This window comes from Mustela putorius, unplaced genomic scaffold (assembly GCF_011764305.1).
Source record: "Mustela putorius furo isolate JIRA1106 unplaced genomic scaffold, ASM1176430v1.1 tig00000874_pilon_pilon_pilon, whole genome shotgun sequence".
Taxonomy (NCBI): domain Eukaryota; kingdom Metazoa; phylum Chordata; class Mammalia; order Carnivora; family Mustelidae; genus Mustela; species Mustela putorius.
In genome coordinates, this window is record NW_025421505.1 from 7,740,209 (window position 1) to 7,765,810 (window position 25,602).

General features: G+C 43.5%; 2 protein-coding genes across 2 annotated transcripts in view; one reads left to right on the forward strand and one right to left on the reverse strand.

Annotated features, from left to right (window-relative positions):
* RNF24 (ring finger protein 24) overlaps positions 1-21,277 on the forward strand; it is a 104,397-nt gene extending 83,120 nt beyond the window's left edge. Inside the window, exons 4-6 of the mRNA XM_004772840.3 lie at positions 1,153-1,194; positions 14,421-14,500; positions 15,233-21,277. Of these exons, the coding sequence (XP_004772897.1) occupies positions 1,153-1,194; positions 14,421-14,500; positions 15,233-15,371 (261 nt within the window). The 3' untranslated portion in view covers positions 15,372-21,277. The remainder of the gene's footprint in view (positions 1-1,152; positions 1,195-14,420; positions 14,501-15,232) is intronic.
* Positions 19,536-25,602, reverse strand: part of PANK2 (pantothenate kinase 2) — a 43,517-nt gene continuing 37,450 nt past the window's right edge. Inside the window, 1 exon segment of the mRNA XM_045086057.1 lies at positions 19,536-24,760. Within this exon segment, the coding sequence (XP_044941992.1) occupies positions 24,710-24,760 (51 nt within the window). The 3' untranslated portion in view covers positions 19,536-24,709.

The window sequence follows — 25,602 nt, forward strand, 5'->3', positions numbered from 1 at the left end:
GATTTTCCCTGAAAACGATTTTTGGTTCAAGAATGTAAGATACTCAAAACTGGGAGATTTTCCCCCAAATTTCACTTGCCTATTTTTTCACTTTAAGATAGCATATAATCCTAATAATCTGTTTATTCTCCAAAATTTTCTATTTTATTTTTTTATTTTTTAAGGATATTATTTTTTTAAGAAGTCACTATACCCAATGTGGGGCTTGAATTCACAACCCCAAGATCAAGAGTCACATGCTCTACCAACAACCAGTCAGGAACCCCTGGAAATTTTCTTTTTAAATAGTGATCTGCTGCCCTCTTGCCACTTGTCATTTTTTTTAAACTGGTATCCAATCACCATAAAATCAGGTTAGGGATAGCACCTGGGTGAATTTTAAGTTCATTTACATGACTTTGGGCCGAGCTAAAATTTTCTGAGGATAATGATGTATAAAAGTAAGCAAAACTTGGAAATTAAGCTTGATTGGATTTTTTAATCTTTTATAAAATAATAATCAGTTCCATCAGTTAATACTGTGTTTTAGTGAATCACGAGAGTCAACTCCATTTATTTTCCTCCTAAGTTAGCACTTGGTCCAGATGAGCATGTATTTATGTCTTTTCCTGAAATTTAATCTATACTCAAGGGGATTTTAAAATTGCTTTTCAGGAGAACATTGCATTGCTGCTCAAGTTAAAAATTTTGCTAACAGCCCGAATGGACTAAGACAGGGATGTATCAGAATTTGTTTCTGCCTCTGCTTAGAAAGTCATCTTTTTCTTCTGGGGGCAGGCTGGAGTGATGGTGGTTCTAGCACCTGTTTGAGGAAAGCAAATGGCCTGTTTGATACTGTCACTCTACCACCACCACATGAAGTCACTGACAACTGTCAACAGGCTTCCTACAGCAGCCTTGTATTAACATGAGGGTTCACTGTAACGTTTTGATTATAATAGATAAACCACCTAAGAATTCTGTTAAAAAAAAATTTTTTTTTGCTAAAAAAATTATGGCTAAAATGTTCTGTCTCAGTAAAAGAGGTTTTCTCCAATATTGTACAGAAGGAGAAATGAGCTACATATACAAAAGAAAAATATGTTTGAGTAAAATGAGAAATTTTTTAAATTATAGATTTAAATGGGCATAACATATTTTCTTATCTTACAGGTTATATTAAAAGAGAAAGTAAAAGAACTGAATTTACATGAGGTAAGTTGCCTATAAGTATTTTAATCTTTTCTCAAGCTGTTATCTAATAGAAATAATATGCTGTGGTATGCTTAACCATCTTTATTTTCAGAAGTTAACAAAAGTTAAGCTTATCTTGATCTGCTTAATAGAATATTTGAGGGTGAGGTCACATAAAAATCAATTATGAGATGACTTTAAGAGAGAAGATTAATTAATTGTGAGAAGATTTTTAATAGAGATGGTGGTGTCATAAGATTTCATAGCAGTAGGAATGCTCTGTGCTATCCCTGATATGAGGAGGTAGGTATAAATTAGTTTTTCTACTCAAGATGAATTGGCACTAATTTCATTCTTGAAAATGTTCCTAGTAATCCCTTCAAATAAACAGCACAAAAGAGGCAGTGATTACTTCATGGGGGTGGGAGTTTGGGGAGGTGAGGCAAGAGGATACAATAGAGAAGAATGTAAGGGGAGATATGATTCCTTGGGATTAGCTGCATGGTTGGTTCCCAGGTGTTCATTATGCTACCACGCTTTGTAACGTGAATACAAAAGTGTGTGTGTATCCTGCTGTAAACCTTCAGGCACATCGCCTATAATAATTCTTTTTCATTTTACTCCTTAGGTCATCTCTTACTACAGTATTTCAGAATTTTTAATTTTAGGGCCCTTTTCTCTTCCTTCCTTTCCAAGTTTTTGTTTTTTGTTTTTTGTTTTTCTTTCAAAGATTTTATTTATTTATTTGACAGAGAGAGATCATAAGTAGGCATAGAGGCAGACAGAGAGAGAGAGAGGAGGAAGCAGGCTCCCTGCTGAGCAGAGAGCCCGATGCGGGACTCAATCCCAGGACCCTGAGATCATGACCTGAGCCGAAGACAGTGGCTTAACCCACTGAGCCACCCAGGCGCCCCTTTCCAAGTTTTTGAATTGGTTTGTAAAACAAGGACTTGGAAAGCTGAACATTATATCTGTCTTATGTAATCTAATTGTGGGACAATCATTACTAGTCTCTTCAAAGAGAGTTGATTTGAAAATTATTTGAATAATAATAAAATAATGATTTAGGGGTGCCTGGGTGGCTCAGTCAGTTAAGTGTCTGCCTTTGGCTCAGGTCATGATCTCAGGGTCCTGAGATCAAGCCTGCTTCTCCCTCTCCCTCTGCCTACTACTCCCCCTTCTTGTGCGCTCTCTCCCTTTATCAAATAAGTAAATAAGATCTCTGGGAAAAAAAAAAAGAATGATCTATATTATTGTCAAACACTTTGCAAATGTCTTCTGCTCCTTTGCTCTTTTTGCATATTTTTTTATCAAAGAGTTGCTGTATTACAGCATTTTAGACCTAACCTTGGATTAAACCCAAAGCATCAATTACTGTTTGATTTTTTAATTAATTAATTTGTTTATTTAATTATTTATTTATTTTTACTGTTTGATTTTTAAATTTTCCAGAATTAACATGAATAGAAGATGATCTCTTTTCTATTTGAGGTCTCTTTGAGGACCATAAATGTAAAGGTTATATTCTGACACATTTTACCAGTATTAAACAACCAGGTTCCTCAGGAGCAGAAATCTTCCTCATTGGTGTGACCCACTAGATTAGAATGAGTCTTTATCTTGAATGAGGACATTGCATCGCATCACTATGCATTGGAATTAGTATCCCATTTGCACCCACCCATTCCAGTTTCTCCAAGACTGACCAGCTACTCATCCCTTCTCCCCATTATTTGGGGAGAAGTATGCAGAGGGTGCTGTGTGTTGAAACTGGTAGCTAGGATAACCTAACCTTGCTCTACAGCTTGTTTCTAGAAGCAATCAGGCATTTTTTGCAATTCATTTGGTCCTTTCAAGTTACATTTCTTGGTGATGAAACTATTTTGTCAGACTTTTGTGTTGTGTATGTGTGCATTCCTGTATCCTAATTATACAGTGGTAAGAGTTGGTCCTGTGTTAGCATGTGGAATTTCAATATGGATACTGTTACTAGTGAATAATTACAATAGTGAAATATCAAAGACAAGCTAAATGTCCGTCAGTGGTGAGTAAGTAAGTAAAACATGATATACTGGAAGATTATCCAAAAGAGAGGGAGGGAAGGAAGGAAACCTGTTAGAGTACAATGAGGGTACTATAAAGGAGGCAAAATTAAGGACTGAACTCTACCCGTAAATGTGTCAACTGGGACAGATCTCTAGTGGGATCCAAAACAAAGCAAGTCACAAAGTGATATAAATGTTTATTTGACATATAAACTGAACTAAATACCATATTGTTCATGGATATATATGCATACTACAAGGTGTTTTATTGGATTTGAGGATGACACATAGTTACATGGAGGAAGAGAAGAGAAAAAAGATTAGGGGAAGTTGGTCAAAAAAGATGTTAGTTTTATATGTAATAGTTCTTAAGGAAGGAAAATAGGTTAATATGTTACTTTTTAAATAATTTTAGAGTTGGGGCACCTGGGTGGCTCAGTTGGTTAGGTGTCCAGCTCTTAGTTTTGGCTCAGGTCATGCATGGTATTAGGGTTGTGCGATCGAGCCCCAAGTCAGGCTCTGCATTGGGTGTGGAGCATCTTTGGGATTCTCTCTCTCCCTCTTCTCTCCCTCTCTGAAATAATAATAATTTTAGAGTTACTGGATACATAAAACATGTCAATGCTATACTAAACTAGAGAAATGCAAATAAACATAAAATACTAATTTCTGCTCTTAAGCAGTTAACAGTCTGCTAGAGGGGACTATAAATGAGAAAGTCACACTGAAGTATGCAGTGGGTGCTGTGTGTTATCTGGAATATATGCTGAGAAGTTCTTGGAGGTACTGGTGTAGCACAGACAGCTTCTCCTTGGCTTTTGCTCCCCTAAGGGAGACTTCCTGGGACCTTGTAGACTGGGATGCCCAGGTACCACCACCACCCCAGCTTCTTAGACAGTTGGCTCTATAGCTATGACTATATCATTTTTGCTTAATTTTTCCTACCAGTATAGGAGTCAAACAACACTTACACTAACTGAAGCTAAGGAGATACATGTACATAATCAAAACACGAGAATATATTGTCCTTCTGTGAAGAAAATGTCCTCTCAGTACCCATAGTCTTTCCTATTTTTGTTTATTTCTCCATCTTTTCATAGAGACACAGATATACAGAAGGGGATCTGAGAGAAACAACAAACTGTCATGCAAGTGGGTTAATATATGGCATCTAATAAAGTCTTGGTATCAAAAACAGAAGGGTGATATGACACACTGGGACATGTAAGTCCTGTTAAAGGAGTTGCCAGCACTCAGCTCTAGCTGATTGTTGCCATGTGGAAATAAAGGCTAGTTGTTGCTAGATCTGGGGTTCTTCAAGAGAAGCCTGATGAGAGGCTTGGCATTAGTTTATGATCTGCCCCTGTTTGCACTTAGTCTTTGATTTGTTCACCACAGTGTTCCCAGCTCTAGTTTGGTGAGTGGTAGCTTTCTCCATTAAATTTCCTTTGTCAAAAATCAAATGGTCATATTTTGTGACTATTTCTGGATTCTCCATTCTGTTCCTTTGATTTATACACTCATCCCTTCTCCAACACCACAGTTTTAATGTACCTTTACTATAGCTTGATAAATCTTAAAATCAGGCAGTATGATCCTCCAACTTTATTCTTTTCCAAAACTGTTTTAGCTAGTCTAATTCCTCACTCTTCCACATAAATTGAGGCATCAGCTAGTCTATATCTACAAAAAAGAAGAAATCCTGCTGGGATTTTTGATTAGTACTGTATTAAGTCTATAAACCAGGGGAAAATTGGCATCTTTACCATGAGTCTTCTAATCTATAAACATATTATGTCTTTCTACCTATTTATTTATTTATATAAGGCTCTGTTGTTAGCCAAATACACATTTAGGATTTTTAGGATTGTGTCTTCTTGGTGAATTGATACTTATATTGAAATTATAATACCCTCTTCATCTCTGGTAGTTTTCTTTGCTTTGAAATCTATGCCTAGTATTAATATAGCACCTCTAGCTGGGGTGTCTGGGCAGCTCAGTCAGTTAAGTATCCAACTCTTAGTTTTAGCTCAGGTCATGATCTCATGGGTGGTGAGATCAAGCCCTGCATCAGGCTCCGCACTCAGTGGAGAGTCTGCTTGAAGATCCTCTCCCCCATTTGTGCTCACAAGCTCGCTCTTTCTCTCTCTCTCTAATAAATAAAAAGAATTAACTCCTTTTTTAAAAAAAAAATATGTAGCACCTCTAGCTTTCTTTTGATTGTTTGCATAGCATGTCTTTTTCCATCTTTTTATTTTCAGTCTACCTATATAATTATATTTGAAGTGAGTTTTCTTATAGATAGCATAAGTTTGGGTTATGGTCTTTTTTTCTTTTTTTTCCTTTAACCCACTCTGCCAATCTTTGTTTTAATTGGTATGTTTAGACCATTTACATTAGAGGCAATTATTGATGTTTGGAATTAGGTCTAATATTGTATTCTTTGTCTTCTGCTTTTCCCTCTCTTTGTCATTCCTTTTCCTTATTCCTGCCCTCTTAGGGGTATTGAACATTTTTAGCAGTCCATTTTAGTAATTCACTTTTCTTTTTTTAAACATTTTTTTCACTTATTCAAGAGAGCACAAGAGAGAGCATGAGCGGGGGTAGGGGCAAAGGGAGAGAGAGAAGCAGTCTCCTCACCAAGTAGGAAGCCCAATGCAGGGCTCAGTCCCAGGACCACAGAACCACGACCTGAGCCAAAGGCAATTGCTTAACCAACTGAGTGACCCAGACACCCCTAGTAATCCATTTTTAGTATCTATTATGATTTTGACTTAATATTTTAGTGGAGTATAAAATAAATAATTAGAATCAACGTTTTAGCACTTCAGTTGGAATGTAGAAACCTTCCATCATATAGATCCCTTTACCTTTTTCCCTTTATGCAATAGCTATCATATTACATCTATATGCATTGAAAATCCCATCAGACAGTGTTGTATTTTTTTACTTAAAACTGTCAAATGTATTTTAAAGAATTCAGGAGAGGAAGAATAGTGATAAATATTTATTATTTCTGTTGTTCTTCATTCCTAATATTCCAGTTTCCTTCTTAATTCCATTTTCCTTCTATCTGATGATCTTCCTTTAGCATTTCTTTTAGAGCAGATCTGCTGGCTGTGAATTCTACTAGTTGGCCTTCATCTGAGAATGTCTGTATTTCACCTTCATTCCTAAAGGATATTTTTATTTGGTATAGAACTCTGGGTTGACACATATTTTCTTTCAGCACTTTTTTTTTTTTTTTAAGATTTTATTTACTCATTAGAGAACAAGACAGCACAAGCAGGGAGTGGAGAGAGAGGGGGAAGCAGACTCCCCACTGATCAGGGAGTGCAGTGCAGGGCTTGATCCCAGGACCCCAGGATCATGAGCTGAGCCATAGGCAGGCGCTTAACTGAGCCAGCCAGGCACCATCTTTCAGCACTTTTAAAATGTGCCGCTTCCTTCTGGCCTTCATGATTTCCAGTGAGAAATTCATAGTTATTCAAATCCTTAATCCTCTATCAGTAATATGTCCTTTTTCTCCAGCTGCTTTCAAGATTTTTTTCTTTGTCTAGTTTTCAGCAATTAATTATGATATATGTGAGCATGGATTTCTTTGGATTTATCCTGTTTGGGGTTTAGTCAGCTTTCATAAATATGTAGGTTTGTCTTTCACCAAGGTTGGTAAATTTTCAGCCAATCATCCAGATTTTGTTTCTGCATTGTAATTTTTCTGTCCTGCCACCACATCAGAGTTGGCCTCCTCCACCCGTTGTGGCTGTATGAACCAGAATACACATAGCCTTGTAGAACCCTGAGTTCACATCCACAGTACAGTGGTAGAGCCATCCACGTAGCTTCCGGATTTGAATTAGCCCATCCCCTGTTCCATCACATATTTCCTGTATCTACAGAAGGGTAGGAGACCCTGTTCCCCTCTGCATCTCAGCAGCAGCTGGGATCCTAGCTGCACAAGGACTAGGAAGAGCTATCTTTAGGTCAGTTTTCCCAAGTCAGGTAGGGAGTGGGTGAAGAGTGGTATAACAGACATGCTGTGGCTCTGCTCTGCCCTGCTTTCCACAAGAAGAGACTACAAAAAGGTTGGACCCATTGGAGTTGCCCCCTATAGAAAGAACATCTTTTCCTTCTTCTCCTCCCTCCCCATGGGTTCATCCCCTTCCCTCTGCTCCAGTGAGGAAGTGGCTCTGGCAGTGCAGATTTTGTCACAACCTTTTGTTATGTAAGAGGAGATTGAAACCTTTTCAATCTTTCTAGAACTATTGATAAGTCTTCTTATAAATCACTTTTAAATTAGTGTACAAACTTTGCTTTTAAATTAGTATACAAATATTTGGAGCCCAATTGAGGTTTGTCCCAAGTTTGTTTGGATTGTAAAAACAGAAAAAAAAACCTACAAAAGTCGAAAGCATGTATAAGGAACTGACAGGATACAGGACCCTAAAGATTGAGTGGGTAGAATATAGTCCACCAGTTTGACCAAGGAACAGTGATCCTATGGGAGAGAAGGTCATAAGTCAATGAAGCATGTATAGTAATGGACCAAGGACGTGAACAAATGAGGGCCATGGAAGGGACTGCCTACTATATTTCAGTTTGGAACAGGAAAGTTGGATCTTTCCTGAATAGCACAACCATCTTTAGGTTCTTTTGTAGCTTTCAAAGATTCCAACTTTAAATGATACTTCTGAACTAGAAATGCTACCTTTGCAGAAGATGTGAAATCCTCATAACCATTCAAGGAATGTATAATGATAATGAGTGCCCACCATAGAATCTATTTAAAAGAAAACCATTTTGGCTGAATCACCTGAGCTGTATAATTTTTTGGGTGTGACATTGTCTTCCCCACATGACTCTCTATTCCCCAGCTTCTGGCAGGGCTGACATTATCATAGGATGCATTCTTTGACTTCAGAAAATGAAAAGTGATAAGGAACCTTTCCTCTCTCATTCTGTCAGGTCCTAATGTCAAGACCAGATGAAGGCATCACAAAAAAAAAAGAACTCCAAACCAATATCCCATATGTATATGAGGTGAAAAAATCCTCAACAAAATACTAGCAAACCAAATCTACCAGCATATAAAAAGGATTATGTATTGTAACCAAGTGGAATTTATCCCAGGAATACAAGGTTGGTTCGACAAAGGAAAATCAGTCAATATTAACAGATAAAGGGAGGGAAAACCCCACATGATCACTTCAATAGATGCAGAAAAAGCATTTGATAAAATTTAACATTCTTTCATGATAAAAACACTCAACAAACTAGGAATAGAAGGGAACTTCCTCAACTTGATAAAGGGCATCTATGAAAAACACAGAGCTAACATCCTAATGGTGAAAGGCTGACCGCTTTTCCCCTAAGGTCAGAATAAGACAAGGATGCCTGCTCTTACCCCTTTAATTCAATATTGTACTGCAGGGTCTAGCCAGAGCAGTTAGGCAAGAAAAAGTAATAAAAGGTATCCAGATTAGAAAGGAAGAAGTAAAACTGTATTTGCAGATGACATGGATTTATAAAAACTGAAAATTCTAAAGAATCCACCAAAAATCATGAGTGCAACAGATGTCCAGGATACAAGATCAATATACAAAAACCAGCTGTATTTCTATGCATTGGCAATGAATAATTCAAAAGTGAAATTAAGAAAACTATTCCATTTATAACAGCATCAAAAAGATTAAGGTAACTGGGAATAAATTTAATAAAGAAGCTCAGACTTCTACACTAAAAACTACAAAATATCCTTGAAGGATATCTGGGACGCCTGGGTGGCTCAGTCAGCTAAATGTCTGCCTTCGGCTTGGGTCATGATCCCAGAGTCCTGGGACAGAGTCCCACATCAGGCCTCTTACACAGCAGGAAGCCTGCTTCTCCCTCTGCCCGCTGCTCCTCCTGCTTGCACACGTGTGTGCATGCTCTATCTCTCTCTCTGACAAATAAATAAATGAAATCCTCAAAAAAAAAAAAAATCCTTGAAGGATATTAAGGAAAATCTATGTAAGTGGAAAGACCTACTGTGTTCATGGTTTTGAAGACCTACTATTGATAGGATGGCAATATTCCCCATAATATTTACAGAATCAACACTATCCCTATCAAAATCATAGCTGTCTTTTTTGGGGGGCGGGAAGAAATTGACAAGCAGACTTGAAAATTCATGTGGAAATGCAAGGAACCTAGAATATCCAAAAAACAATCTTGAAAAAGAACAGAGTTGGAGGATTCACACCTCCCAGTTTTGGAACTTAAAGCTTCAATATTTAAGACAGTGTGATACTAGCAGTTGGAAAAACATGCAGATCAACAGAACAGAATTGAGAGTTCAAGTTCAAAAACAAACTTACACATTTATGGTCAATTGATTTTTTTTTTTTTTTTTTTTTACAGAGATCACAAGTAGGCAGAGAGAAGGGGTGGGGGAGAAGCAGACTGCCTGCTGAGCAGAGAGCCCGATTCTGGGCTCGATCCCAGGACCCTGGGATCATGACCTGAGCTGAAGGCAGAGGCTTTAACCCACTGAACCACCCAGGTGCCCCTGTCAATTGATTTTCAATAAGTGTGTCAAGGCAATCCAATAGGAAAAGAATAGTTGATTCAATAAATAGTGCTGTGGTAACTAGATGACCAAATTATATGCAAAAGAATGAAGTTGGAAACCTGCTTCACACCATATACAAAAATTATCTAAAAAATGGACCATGGGTGCCTGGGTGGCTCGGTGGGTTAAGCCGCTGCCTTCGGCTAAGGTCATGATCTCGGGGTTCTGGGATCGAGTCCCGCATCAGGCTCTGCTCAGCAGGAGCCTGCTTCCTCCTCTCTCTCTCTCTGCCTGCCTCTCTGCCTACTCGTGATCTCTCTGTCAAATAAATAAATAAAATCTTTAAAAAAAAAAAATGGACCAAAGACCTAAATGTAACAACTGAAATTATAAAACTCTTAGAAATAAGCATAGAATCACATTTTGTGACTTTGGGTTCAATAACCCAAATAGTTTCTTAAATATGACACCTAAAGCACAAGCAACCAAAGGGAAAAAAAAAAAAAAACATAAATTGAACTTCATCAAAATTTAAAAACCTCATACTTCAAATAACATTATCAAGAAAGTAAAAAGACAACCCACAGGGAGAAAAGATTTGCAGATCTTATATCTGTTAAGAGTCTAGTATCCACAATATATAAAAAACTGTTATAACTCAATAATAAAAAGCCTACAAAATTAAAAAAAAAACTGTAAATATTTTATATCAGTCCTTTCATCCTAGCAAGTCTTCTGCAGAACAGAATCTTTTTAGTTTGATGAAGTCCAGTTTATTGATTTTTTTTTCCTTTGGTTGTTTATGCTTTAGGGATGATATAATGCTTTTGATGCCTATGCATGTCCAATTACTCCAGTACCATTTGTTGAAAAAGTTGTCCTGTCATTGAAATGTTTTTGCTTCTTTGTCAAAATCAGTTGGCTATCTGATAAGGGATTTTTATCTAGAAAATTTATAAATAAATTGTACATGTCAATAATAAAAAGAAAAATAACGCTACTAAAAAAAATGGGGCAAAGACATTTCTCCAAAGAAGATATGTAACATACCAATAAGCACAAAATCATTAGTCAAAAAATGCATATCAAAACCACAATGAGATACCACTTCATACCACCTAGGATAGCTATAATCAAAAAGACAATAATAATAACCTGATGATAAGGAGAAATTGGACCCTTCATACACAGCTGGTGGGAATATGAAATTATGTAGCCACTCTGGAAAACAGTTTAGTAATTTCTCAGAAAGTTAAATACAGGGACGCCTGGGTGGTTCAGTTGGTTAAGCAACTGCCTTCAGCTTTGGTAGTGATCCCAGGGTCCTGGGATTGAGCCCCATGTCAGGCTCCCTGTTGAGTAGAGAGCCTGCTTCTCCCTCTCCACCCTGTTCATGCTCTTTTGCTATCTCTCTCTCTCAAATAAATAAAATCTTTAAAAAAAAAAAAAAGTTAGAATTACCATAACAATTACTCCTAGATAAATACCCAGAGAATTGAAAAGTCAATTACGGAACACCTGGGTGGCCCAGTTGGTTAAGCCGCTGCCTTCAGTTTAGGTCATGATCCCAAGGTCCTGGGATCCAGTCCTACATCAGGCTCCTCGATTTGCAGGGAGCCTGCTTCTCTCTCTGCCTCTGTCTGCCACTCTGCCTACTTGTGTTCTCTCTCTCTCTCTCTCTCTCTCTGACAAAAAAATAAATAAATAAAATCTTTAAAAATAAAAAATTTTAAAAACTCAATTACTTGTCTGGTTTGTTGTTGTTGTGGGGTTTTTTTAAGATTTTGTTTTTAAAAAAATTTTATTTATTTATTTAAGAGAGAGAGAGAGATCACAAGTAGGCAGAAAGGCCGGCAGATAGAGAGCGGGAAGCAGGCTCCCCATTGAGCAGAGAGCGCAGTGCGGGGCTCGATCCCAGGACTCTGAGATCATGACCTGAGCTGAAGGCAGAGGTTTAACCCACTGAGCCACCCAGGCACCCCCTTTTTTAAAAATTTATTTTTTTGTCAGAGAGAGTGTGTGTGTGTCCGCAAGCACAAGCAGAAGGAGCAGCAGGCAGAGGGAGAAACAGACTCCCCATAGGAGGGAGCCCAATGTGAGACTCCATCCCAGGGCACTGGGATCATGATCTGAGCTAAAGGCAAACACTTGACAGACCTGGCCACCGAGGCGTCCTTCAGTTATTTGTTCAGAGCAACATTATTCTCAATAGCCAAAAGGTAGAAATAATCCAAGCTGCTGTCAACATATGAATGGGTAAACAAATATGGTATATCCATAATACTATTTAGCCATAAAAGTGAATAAACGTGGATGAACTTTGAAGGCATTGTGCTAAGTAAAAGAAGGCAGACAAAAAATACCACATATTGTAAGATACCATTTCATGATTCCATTTCATTCTGGAAATGACCAGAATAGACAAATCCATCCAGACAGAAAGCTGATTAGTGGTTGCCAGGGACTGGGAAGAAGGGGGAATAAGGGAGTGACTGCTTATGGATGTGTGCTTTGGGGGCAGGGAATGAAATGTCCTGGAATTGGGTAGTGATGATGGTTGCACAATTCTGTGAATATATTAAAAACTGCTGAATTGTATACTTTAAAGTGGTGAATATTAATGTGAATTACATCTCCATTTTTAAAAAGGTTTGGGAAGTTACACTGGAGAAGCAATCTTGTTGAAATACTGGGAAGTAAAGCTGATTTGCAAAATATGATCTGTAAAGTTATAAAATTAGTTTGGCACTTCATGAAACTTTTGAGAAGTCAGATCTGAGGCTTTTCTCTTTGTGACTACCCTTGGCTTCTAGTCACCTATGGCACTTAACATGTCAGAATTTATCTTTCTTTTTTTTTTTTCTGGGTGACTATGGTTTCAGAATTTGTTTAAAAATATAATAGCACATTATAACCATCAGTCATAACTCTGTTTTAAAAATGCTACAAATCTAATCTTGGATCCTAGAAAAATAAGCAAATTAAAATGAGTGGCTTACCAACTTCTTGCCTTTTGGTAGGATCAGCATTGAATCTTCAGAAGCAGAGCCAGTAGTCCTAACCATCTTTACCTCCTGTGCTGGGAGGGAAGCTTCGTGTTTAAAGCCAGAAGGGCCTGTTCATATAGTCTGTGAGGTGGGAACATCATCCCCCTTTACAGGTGGGAAGCTAAAGCCCAAAAAGATGGCCCCAAAGGCTGGAAGTGCTAGTTTCTCACTTTTCCTCATAGCTTATTCTCAGCCTTCCTCCAGAAGTGCGCAGGCATGAAATTTAAATGAAAATAAAATGTAAATGAAATTTAAATGTAAATAAAAACCACTAGTATTGATAGACTGCCTGCCTTACTTCCTCCTCAGCCCTGCCCCTTGTCTGAACTGATGACAGTGGGGCAAGTAGTGTCCCCAGTTTACAGATGAAGAAACAGAGCTTGAGAGGCATCATGATGGCTGAGGTCCCACATCTAGTGGGTATTTGAGCCAAGGCTATCTGTCCTGGCTTCTCCCATGCTGTCTTCACAGTAATGCTGAACCTAAGACAGTTATTCATTTTCCTCCTCCTCTTGTGAAGATCCTATCTGCTGTGTACACGACCCCCCCCCCGAGAGCTCCCCCAAAGAAGGGTGTTGGAAACCAACATTAAGAGCACTGACCACAGGGCACGAAGAGCCATGTGTCCTGCCACATAACTTAAGAAGACTGGGTTACATATTACAGGTGAATGAAGATACAGGCAACAGGGGGTCATGTCGATGGGATGGACAAGAAATAGTGGTGGTTGAACCAGGATCCCTGGAGGTGGACAGGGAAGCAAGCAGGGAGGAGTTCAACCTTTGGGCAGGAGACAAGTAGTACAGCCAGACATCTGTGCAGTGGACCTGGATCCCCAGCCAGGCATGGTTACCCAACAAGGTGGTCACTCTGAGCCTGTTTTCTCATCTGTAAAGTGGGTATATACAATGATACTTGATGTCCCTGGGTGCTAGAATGTGCCCAAATAGTAGTGGTTAGAACCCAGCATCTGGCTGTGAAGGAGGTGGTCTTTTTCCATGCAGTAGAGCCTGGCCACCTGTCAGAGGATGATCCTCTCTACAGCTCCATCTGTATATTTTCATAAGTTTAACTTTAGTGACTCTTGAATAACTCTCTATAAGACACTGATAGAACTGTGCCAAAGTGAAGGGCCCCAGGAACTATAAAAAGCATGTTATCGCAGGCTGTGCCATGGTTTATAATTTCTACATTATGAAAAACAAAAGGAGACCCCCCCAGGGCATGAGCCGTCCCCCTTAGGGGCTGTGCTGCTGAGCAGGCATTCCCTGGGAGTCAGCCCCACATCCACCACAGGAAAATTGTATTATATTCAGTCTGTCTACTAAGAATAAACCTAAGTGAGACTCTGCCAGTGCACTGAAGTAAAGGAAGCTGCCTTTGCTGTGTCTTCCTGTCTGCCCTCTATCTTGAAGACAGGTGACAGGAAAAGCAGAAGACTCTTCTTCAGAAGACCTGGCGCATTCCAGCCCGTTTATTTCACTTAAGGAGTCATGGGACCTTGTAAGTCCCTTCAAATGGCTGGCCTCAGGGGTCTGTACTTTACTTCGGGGCTGTGAGTGTACTTAGCAGACATGTTGCCTCACCTGTGAATTTGTCTTTCAGCTCTGTGCAGTGTGTCTAGAAGACTTCAAGCCTCGAGATGAGTTGGGCATTTGTCCATGTAAGCATGCCTTCCACAGAAAGTGAGTATTGGTGTGGAATTACTTAAAGGGACCTGTGTTTGAGGTGTATTGAGCAAGTTGTGGGCTTGGGACAGTGCCAGACAAGCTTGACAGCTTTATGACTGGTCTGCAATGCAGAAAGCAGAATGTAGCCAACAGGGTGAGAGAGTGTGTGTGTGTGTGTGTGTGTGTGTGTGTGTACACGTGACATTAGGAGAGATTACGGTGATGGAACATGACTACCAGGCAGGACTTTAAGCAGAGGGCCAGATAAGCCACCTCCTTAGAACCAGGGCTATAAGCAGCTACTTAACTGGAACTTTCCAAGAGAACTTCTATTCTTAAAAACTTACTTTAATCAAAACCATGGTTATTTTAAATCAAAATAATAAAGTATGAATGTAAATGGTAGAGGAGGCCATCTCCCATGAAGACATTAATATTCCCCCTTCTCTGACAATTTTGTTATTTCTATTAAAAACTTTTATTTCTCCTACTTCCCACCACCATCCTCAGTGTACTTCATTAACAAGTCGGGATAATTTGAGAATATAGCATGCTGTGGTTTCTTAGTATCACCTTTTGGAAGACTAGAGGCTCTGGTGTGCCTGCTGGTGGACCTATTTGGGACCCGACTGTTCACACCGACCCCTGGCTATAAGGGACAGAGGTGTTCAACCCATGATGGAGGTGGGCAGGAGGCACCACAAGCATGGGACTGACCTCACCCTCCTGTGTTGTCTCACCTTGCAGGTGCCTTATTAAGTGGCTGGAGGTTCGGAAGGTGTGTCCACTGTGCAACATGCCAGTTCTGCAGCTGGCCCAGCTGCACAGTAAGCAGGACCGTGGACCCCCACAGGGGCCCCTGCCCGGGGCAGAGAACATTGTATAGCTCCCCCAAGGATCAAACTGCTGCGGGATCCAACGTCCATGTGGAGCCAGGAGGAACACAGGTGGTCTCTGTGTTGGCTGCTCTACCTGGGGCACCAGCTACCACTTCCTTTGCCTCGTGAAGAACTCGGGCCAGCTAAGCTGGAAACCCAGACTTCTGGGTCTTGTGACAACCAAAGCACGCTGACACTACCCCATGCCAAGAGAAGAGGAGTGGATGAAGGATGAGCCCTCCAGTTATTTTCAAGAAATGTCATGAGGGTCTCTTGCTGACGCCATTACTCTGTCTCCCAGATACTTATCTCCATGTCAAGGTGAATCTTTATCAAGCAGAAGGGAAGATAAACAGAACTGTTAGAGAAGGGAACTGAGGGCAGGTCTTTAAAGCCACCCCCGCCCCCTACCCTGTGGACAGATGAGCTTCTATGCAGACCGTGCATGCCTTTGCAGCAGCAGACCCTCCCGGCAGCCCCTGAGCCAAGTAAAACCAGCGGTTACCTCAGCTGAAGCACGACTGGTTGCCAGTGATTGGTGAGGCAGTGCCAACAAGGCTTTTCACATTATGTTCCTTTGATAAGGTCATCTTGGAACCCAAGGGCTTTGGTTATCACAGAGCAGCAGTGCTCCTCACCACCCCCTTCTCCCTCAAGTTCACGACACTTGCTTATCAAACCATCTGGAAACATTAGATGCGCTTGAAAAGGCCTGGTCAGAAGCCATTTCCTCTTATTTCCCCGACTCTCCAGTGAGGCCTGGCCAAGGTGCCCATCAGGAGCCCCAGCTGGGTGTGGACCTCTGAGCCAATGCCATCCCTGTGTGACCCAGAGGGCCTCAGGGTGCTGCCCACACCACCACAGGCACAGTATGGCTCCAGCACAGCTGCTAGTCTCAGCCCACTGCCTTGGTAAAGAGCTGCTGTGAGCCCCTCAGACGGCTCCTAAGGGGAGCTCCCTCCTGAGAATGGCCGGTCGTCCCAGCCCTGCTGTGATGAGGATGCTGACCCCCTTGCCTCTCCCCTCTCCTTCCCTCTGTTCTCCTTTCTAGATACCGTTTCTACTTGAGAAAATGCCGGTCATTGATGTTTTAACAATTTGAAGCATCCCAAATAAGATCCTTATGTAATTCCGAAGCTGGGGATCCACTTGAAATTGTAAATAGTGTCAGGAAGCGCCTATGGGACACTGTTCCCCTGCTGGTGTGTGCCTCACTATTCAGACTTTGCGATAAGTAACTGAAAGTGTCTTTACAGGAGAGAAATGCATGCTGCTCTTTAGCCCTTTCGTCCAACTTTTCTAGAAATGATTCCCCATCTGTTCAGATTTACGAATACTGTACAAATCAGCTATCTGAAATGGCTTTGGGTCAGATAGCAAGTTCTTTTCTTCTTTCTACGTCCTTCTGTCATGGGGTAGACTCCTTGTCAACAGCTTTGCTCCATCCCACAGGTGTGAGGAGGACAGTTTCTCGTTGGAAATGTGGTCTGCATGGTATAGAGAGTGGATGGAGGAAGCTTTGCTACTCTATTCGTGGCAGGTCTCTAGGGATTTTTTCTCTGCGGTCTTAGAATGGAAGAGGGAACCTGTCCTTGGCTCAGGTGGCTGGGGCCAGAGGAGGAGGAAAATTCCCACTAGCCTAGGAAAGTTCTGGGCAGAATCCAGCTTGGAAAATTACAAATCCAGTTGGTCAGAATTGGCTGTTTGCTCCGTGTGACCTATTCATGGCACGCCAACTGGCTGCTGGTTAAACGGAGCAAGGAAGTGTGGGATCTTTTTATATGAAAGAAAGCCTTAGCCTGTTGGGCGTCCTTGAAAAGAACTTTTCATGCGTTCCTACTTCCATCGCTTCTGCGTTGTTTCCATAGCATAATGGAGCTGAATGCTGCAAAGCACCCAGTTTACAGTGCAAGGTTTCCAGTGACCATTTCAGAAATAAGCCTGCTTCTGGACTAGCCTCATTAGTGGCCAACACCCACCATTTCCCATGGAATGGCCTTGGGATGAATCTCACCTTGTCATTAATGGGGTTAGAACAGGAAAGAATTTTTCTCCTCAAAGGAGGAATTCTTGTGTTCTAAACTGCAAATGATCTCCGCTCACAGCTTCACCATGATTATAACCCATCAGTTGCAGCCTTTTTCTTCGGTGTAAGGAGACCGCCCCAAAGCCCCTATATGTGTAGGGAAGTAGATGAGTTCATTTCCTGTTACCACAGGAAGCACAAGTTGACATGGTGCGGAGTTCCAGCCGGTGGAGGAAAGTTCAGGAACACTGTGCACTCTCCGCTGGGCACAAACCCCCATGAGGTACCACCCGCGTGACCTCAACACCCATGAATGCGGAGCGCTTTGTAAATGCAGCTCTTCCCCCAGGGTGGGGCTGGACATGGAGCGCCGCTCGTGGTCATCTCCTTTCTTGGCTTCTTCGTCTCCCTGCAGCATATGGCCAGTGCCACGCACAGTAGTTCCTGCAACTGTTAGCAACACAGCCTGAATGCACTTGCTCCCCACATCTGGGTCCTCCAGGACTCTCTGCTGCACTGCTGTAACTGCCAGTGGCCAGCACTTCACTTTTACATCTATCTTTAATTCTGATTAAAATACAGCCTTCTGTGGTAATGTCCATTTGGACACTAACAAGTTAAGAATCCCCTAATATTCTTGGCACAAGCTTATACCTTAGAGGCCAGCCTTGCCACATCTGTCTTGTTGGGGAGTTGATGGTGGCCTTTTGTTAATCTCTAGACACATGGGGCCTTTGGTCTGTCTGCTCTTGGGCCACTGGCTGGTGACATGGTAGTTTTTTACTTTCTCTTAATGAGTCTTAAGCAGCTCAAAGATCGGATGTTACTTGTGTGTTGTGGGTTTAAAGAACGTAACTCAGCCCTAACAGAACTCCATGGGTGGCTGCATCATTCTCTACTTATTGCTAGGGGTATAGTTGAATTTAGCTGGCTTTAGAAACGGAACAAAACCAGCCTGACTTGATAACTGAATGAGTAGGTGTTAAGATACTGTCCTCAGCCGCTTTTATTTGCCACAGTGTGTTTGGTTGGGCCTGTCCCTAGCAGGTAAGGTACTTGTAGTCTGCACCCACCCAGGCAGGGAACAGGACAAGACAGAAATGGCCAGATGGGAGCAGATAGCCCATGGGAAGTTTGGGGTGAGGAGTACAGGGAACATCCCATCATTGCCAGAAAGCTTGTTCTTGACATGTCTTGACAAATGAAGAACCTTTCCTCCAATGCCAAATCTCTTGGGCCCATCAGGGGAATGATTTGCCCTTTTCCACAGACCCACTTCAAAGCCTGTCACCTCCATGGCCTGCTCCTGCTCTGCTAAGCTATTCTGAACAACTATAGTAATTTTCTGAAAGGCTGAGAATTACAAAATGAACACAGGGAGGCATCCCTAGAGCTCTGGACAGAAAAAGTGCGCAGTGACTTGAAATCCTCCCTGGCCATTCACCAGCCAAGCGTCTTTATGCAAGTTAGCCTCTCAAAGCTGGTTTCCTTATTCATCACCTAAGAATTGTAGTAATGTCTTTGCTGGTTCTTGTGTGGACCGGCCACGTCCAAAGCCTGGTGGGAAGTTGGGCTGGGGTTGTGGAAGCTTCTGAGTAGGGGACATCATAATGCATGCCACGCAGGGCTCTTCTGTAGTTGAGGTAGCAATAAAACCTCAGCAGGAGCCTCCTGAGGGACAGGGGGCTGCCCCTGGGGTCTAGTTTTGCCTGGGCCCCTTCCTTTGCCTCTCCAGATCTTCCCTAGTCACCTCCATGTAACTTTGCCCATAGTGCTCCCTAAGTGCTATTCCTTAAGTTTTTGAGTAGGTAATCCCTTCACATAGTTCACAAATCATAAAGTCTTCCTTGCATCCCTGACCTGACAAGCCCAACTTTAACACCCCTTGAACTCCCCCTTTTAGTTTGTTCCATGTAGATCCTTCCAGTGACGGTTTATGCATATACAGGTAAATACACACGTGTATGTATACACGAGTGCTTGTGTGTGTATATATAATGTTTCTTTTTTTTTTTTTCTAACTTATGTGATACCAGACAAGTATATCCAAGGAGCATTCCTATTCATGGGGGAAGAGCCACCCAGAAGGCAGAGTATCTGTAAAAGGTGAGCCCATAATTGGGGGATGTCTTCGCAATCACATTCCTTTTTGAATAAGGCATTTTTTATTGATTGCAGCATACTGGAATTCTTGTTTTCCATACAAAGCAGAAACAGCAATCCCCCCATGGCCCTTACCAAACATGCTCAGATAGTACATGAGCACAACCAATTTCTAGACTGTCTTCCTGGTCTGTGACGGGACACTCAAAAGCAGGTTCCACTCTCTTGCTGACAGCAGCAGTGCAGATCTCTGGTCCTGGTCCAGCAGTCTTTGCAGGGCCTGGACAAGCTGTCCCCACCCCCACCAAACCCTATCTGATGGGGTGATATCCGGCTACAACAGCCATGATTTCTTAGGTGAGCTCCTGTGTTTTTGAGGCAGGGGATGTGAGAAGCAGCAGCAACTAAAGCCTCCGGCAGCCTTCCTTTTTTTGGGTGGGTGGGTGGGTGGGTGGGTGGGAGGTCTCAGATGCTGCTAAGCAGGTAGGTGGGCAGTCTCCAAATTAACCATAGATACACACCATTCAGGGTCCATATTGAAGGTCATGTGCTCTGCTCCCTTTCCCACCCCAACCTTTATGTACACATTAAAAAGAAAATGCTTCCCACAGAATTTTCTCCATTCAAAAATAGAAATTACTCCATCAGTCATCTTTTCCTTTAAAGAAAAAAAATGTCTTAAGTCCATCTTTGCCCCTGTAGAAGATAGAGCTGCTGCTTCCAGGCAGCTCTGCAGGGAGGGACATGGACTCCTGCCTCTTGGTCCTCACCAACCTCCCTGGCATCCTGCCTTCCCTTGGATTAAAAGTGCAACTTGGGCCCCTAACTGAAACTTGAAAGGAACTGTATGTGAAATGCCACCTGTTAGTGAGTATCTCGTCCTGGCTAGAATGTCTTCCGCACAAGCTATTATGAATTTTAAGTAAAAGAGATGAACATGTCTCAATTCGCAATGTTTAAGTTCTGGTAAAATCTGCAGCTGAAAACCAGAAACGGTTCTTTCATAGATAAGATGAACAAAAGATCCCACGTGCCATGGAATGTGCTTCCATTTGAGAATAGCAGGAGAAAAACGGGGCTTATTCAGTTTGTTCACCTTCAGAGCCCAACTTGTTGTAAGATGCAAAGAGTTTCATTCCACTTTTTAGACCAAGCATCGCACCCTTGGCTTACCAACCCAGAGCTCACTCCTGTGGCTCTGGGGTCAGGGAGAACACCCACACTGCTTCAGGGACATGAACCTCGAATGTGGTCCCCACCAGCCAAGGGACCTGTCTGTAGTTTGAGGAAGCTCCTCTCTGCTCCCTGTGCCAGTACCAGCCTGGTGGTCCTAAGTCTAGGGCCAGGTGCACACTATCCTTCCATATGCCCCTTCCCTCACAGGCCCTGCTAGAGAGAGCAGGTGGGGCCAGGATTAGAGAAGTCCCTCCTGGCGAGGGCCTGGTCTTCCGAGAGTGCTCCTGATACTGTTGTCTCTGCATTTCTTGATGCCATTGCCACAAAGGGAATAGTTTAGGTCCTGTAGTTTCTTTAGCCCACTGGATTTTATTCACTAGATCTTGTATAACTCCCTCAAAAAAAAAAAAAAAAAGTTTATGAAATGCTGATTCTCAGGTTTCATAGACGTATTTGTACACTAAGAATTCTGCAGCAGAATATTTTTAAACATTCGCAGTTTTTTGTAAGCTATATTTTTGTATATTTAAGTGCTATTTTAAAATTTTAATGCATTTTTGGCTAATTACTCCTGTTTTAAAAACAAAACTTGCATGTAATTGACTTAAAACAAATGTAAATAAAAAACATGTTTTGAAAATACTTTGTGTTGCATTTGTACCCTGTAACTCAGAGGGACCTGAGGTCACCTATACCCCACTTCAGCCTGTGTAGCAGGAGTTGGAAAGCCAAGGTCAGTGGCTCTGGTCAAAAAGAGCTGGTCACCAGCAACATGGACTGTGATCAAGGCGAGCTTTCAGCCTGCACCCCATACCTCCTGGGTACAGGGCCAGGGGTTAGGGTCAAGGGTAAAGACTGGAGCACCAGGTCACGGTGAGGGAGAAAGAGGCCAGGGCCCCACCTGCCTCCCTCCCTGGCCTTGGTACTGCAGATGCGGCTGGACATACCAGTGGTCTCACCAATGCAGATAACAGTACTCAGGGGAGTTGAGGTGGTGGAATTAGCCCACACCCACCTCTCTAGCTACATCACAGGCTTGGAAATACCAACTATTCTGTTAGAAGAAAAAAACCTCTCCTGGTCCAAAGTCACCCTGTGGCAACTGCCATTTCTCCTCACCGCCCCTCACTAGGACCCCTGAAGGTCAGTTTTGGCCCCACAGCTTGGGGAAAAAGGCCATCCATGAGCCTGCCACAAATCTGGACCACTTCTTAAACCTCCCCTGAATACAGGTGCCTAGAGAGCTCCTCTTCCCCAGCGGCCTGGGCAGCCGGCCCCACCAACGCCTTACTGAACCACTTTCTTCGCAGCCTTTTCCTTCTCTGCCCATCTTGTAATTGCTATTCTCATTCTGCCTTCATAGTCACTAAATTCCCACCTAGATACACATCATTCTCAGGTCTGAAATCTCCAATTAAAATATCCAGCTGCCTTTTTGGTATCAAAATCACAGTCCAAAACCAAGCCTCCCCAAGAAGCCTGGGTACCCTCACAGAGACTCCCTCCCCCCTTGCCAGTCACCGCATCCCAGCACTCAGCCCTGTGAGCCTTCACTTCCAATCTTGGTTTAGGCAACCCCTGCCTGTACCCCCCACACGGTCTCTAGTTGCAGGGGGTGTGGGGACCCTCAGGCTACCTCATGATGGGCAGACTGGGAGGGACACTGCTGACAGAATGCAGTGGTACCTGGAGATGGGAGCTGATTTACGTTAATCTCGCAAGCCAGAGGTAGTGAAGTGGCAGTAAACTGGGATCAGGCTCAGGGAAGAGAATGTACAGCGATGGCCTTAGGAACACCCAGTGGTGAGAGGGGAAGGCGGTCACTGCCTTGGGGCTACCGGTCAGAGGCAAGGGCTAGGAGGGGCTGCCACCTTAGAGATCAGCGTCCATGGCTGCGGACTGCTGAGGGAGGTCCAGACCTGCACCTGTGGCCTATAAGGAGCAGCAGCTGGCACAGGCAGCCGTGGCCTGGGAGGCCGAAGGAAAAGCCAGAGGGGCCTGCTGTGTTAGAACTGAAGATGTGGACCTGAAACGTCCACCAGACTTAGAAACCACTCACTGGTGACGGATCCGGCACCCTCCCAGCTAGTGACAGCGTGGGCTGAGCACAAAGCACAGGGAAGTCACGGAGACAGCTTCTCAAGAGCAGGGAAGTGTGGCTCCACGGAAGCAGAAGGTCAGCGCTCCGCAGAAGAGGAGGCTCTGCCAGCTCGAGCCTGGGACCTCAGGCAGGTTTGTTCCTGCTCAGCTGCAGGGTTCACAAAGGCTGCGAAGAGGCCAGCCACGTAAAGCACTGGTCACAGCCTCGTGAGCACAGTACACGTAGGGGGAAAGCAGGGCACCCCCAGCACAGGGGCCAGAGTCTCTGTGGGAAGCCGGCTCCCTCCTTCCCTCCACTACCGTCTCTGGAGGGAAGCAAACGAAGAGGGCCTGGGGCACATGGGGCTCCAGAAGCATGACTGTGTATCAGCAAACGGGTAATGACACTGTCTCTGGAGGCCATGGGGAATGTGGGGTCATCAAGCCCGGGTCTTAGGCCTAAGGAAGATTAGAGGTGGCCTGGGCTGAGGCCCCCACATGAGGGGCAGCAAAAGCGGAGATGATTGCCACCCAAGGGTCATGAGCGTCCCTCCAGCCCACCAGGCTGGCAGCACTTACAACCCACAGGCGCCCAACTGCATGAAGGGGCGTCCCCTGGGAAATGGCCGCTGGGCAGCTGCCCTTGGCAGGCACGTGCCTCTGCTGCCCTCATGTGGCCAACATGAGAGGTGCCAAGGGATCCAGCCCTCCTCCCTTGGCAACCCATGGACCCTTCCCTCCAGGTGCCTCCTGCCCAGGTGCCAGGAAGGCTGCAGAGCCCTGGGGTTTCCTTCTGGTTCGAAAGCTGATTTACACAGACTCTTCATTGCTATCAACAGCGATGAAGCAGGCACAAAAATACACAGAATAAAATGTTACTCCATCTCCAAAGGGAAGCATTTTTTAAATGATTCTGCACAGCAGAAAGAAATCGTTCTTAAGTCAATCTACCAAGACTCCATCTTAAAACCTCACTCTAATCACGCTATCTTTTAAGCCTGAACGTGCAGCCCTCATGCAGTCCCACCAGCCAGCCTGCCTGGCAATTTCTGGCAGGTAAAGACCCCGAGTGGGAGGGGAAAGCGGAAGTACCACACCCTGCTTCCTATGAGCTAATCAATGGACTTCAATTCCTCACTTTCTACAGTCCGAAACCACCAGATTCTCCCGATTCCCTGAAAAGATGTCAATTCGAGAGGCCCACTTTGTCTGGTTTTTAGTCTTCCGGATGGTGGTGTTTTTCCTACTAGCTTAACTCGCTTCAGACAAAATTATCTCCCACCCACCCCTGCCCCCCAGGAAATTCTGCCCAGGGTAGACTAAGCCCCATCTTTCCAAACAGACCTTCCCAGGACTTGCAGTGTAGAGTAACCATAACTGCCCTTCCAGAAATCGCTTAATTGCCAGCCAGAGTTACAAATACAGAATTACTCTGCCCAATCAAATTTGCAGATCCTTGAAATAAAACATGTTGAAATTATGTTCACACAAAAAGCTAAATGCACACCAGAGTTAATGCACAGATGATGATCTCCGAGGCCATACTGACAACACTGTGATTAGATTACAACATACAGTGCCTGCCTTACATCTAGAAAGTGCAACAAGACACAAAATCACAGCTGAACACCGAACAGCTCTCCCCTGAAGTGGCTCCAGTGACACTGAATTTCAAAAATACATGGCAGGTGTAACAAAGCTATACTGAAGAGCAACTTCAACACAGCAGACCCTCACTGCCATGGACATGGTCCACATTTTTATGTATGTATCTTTCCTTACTGGTTACTAGTTTAGACTGGATTTTTAAGGATTTATCTTGATGACTTAGAAAAATACATTTGTCCTTTCTTGCTTTGATTCGGGTAGTACACAATCATAAAATTGAGTAAGTCTCTTAAAAAACAAAAGTTCACAAGATCCCATTGTGGAATGTTCCAGGAACCCCTCCCCAGGTAATGATCAGGGGATCTTCAACAGCTCAAGAAGTGCTCCAACGGCTCCAAAATAACCCTGAAAAAAAAAAAAAGTACACCAAAAATGAGAGCAATTTTCCTCAAACTTATTTAAATCACCATAAACATGATCACTAGTATTAAAGCCAACAGTGCCCTTTATTCCTGACACCCATTTCTTGAGCACCCATTTTGCTGAGCCCAAGGCCAGCCTGGGTGCAGAGAAGCTCTGAAGAGATCCCAGGCTGGGGAGGAGGGTTGGATGTCTAAGACCGCCCCACAGGTCACTATGGGAGGTGAAGGCAGCAGGAGCTTGGGGCCCATGGCTGCCCAGGGCCCTCTGTAAGAGCCCAGAGCGGGGCTGCCTCCTGCAGAAGGATGGGAGAAGCAGCAGAGGCCCAGAGCCTCTCCAAACAACTAAGGAATGAAGCGAAGATGGGACACGAAGTGCAGTGGAGCAGGAAGGGCTGGGTGGGGGTGGTCACAGAGGGTGAGGGCCTAACTGGGCTGGGGATAGAAGGGAGAATGAGAAAAGCGTGGGATGGATTCAAGACCTGCCTGAAGAAGGGGATGAGGGCAGCAGGTCTTTCCCTTGGGAATCCTTGCTTGCATCTGGTGACAGCACCCCGAGAACAGGGACACAGGAGCAAGAGAGGTGGCAAGCAAGGAAGGGCTTCCATGTGGCCTGTGCACGGCTGAGGCTGACGTGCCCCCGGCAGCCAAGCAGCCACACCCAGGAAGCAACTGGATGTCTGGATCCTGAACAAGACAGTGGGCAGAGGAATAGACAAGAGTGCGCTACTGCCACGTGGAGAGAGGGGCGCAGATGGAAAAGCGCCGTCTGGAGAACAGAAGAGCCCCACAGGGAGGGTAGAGGCATGGGAAAGACAAGCAGCAGCG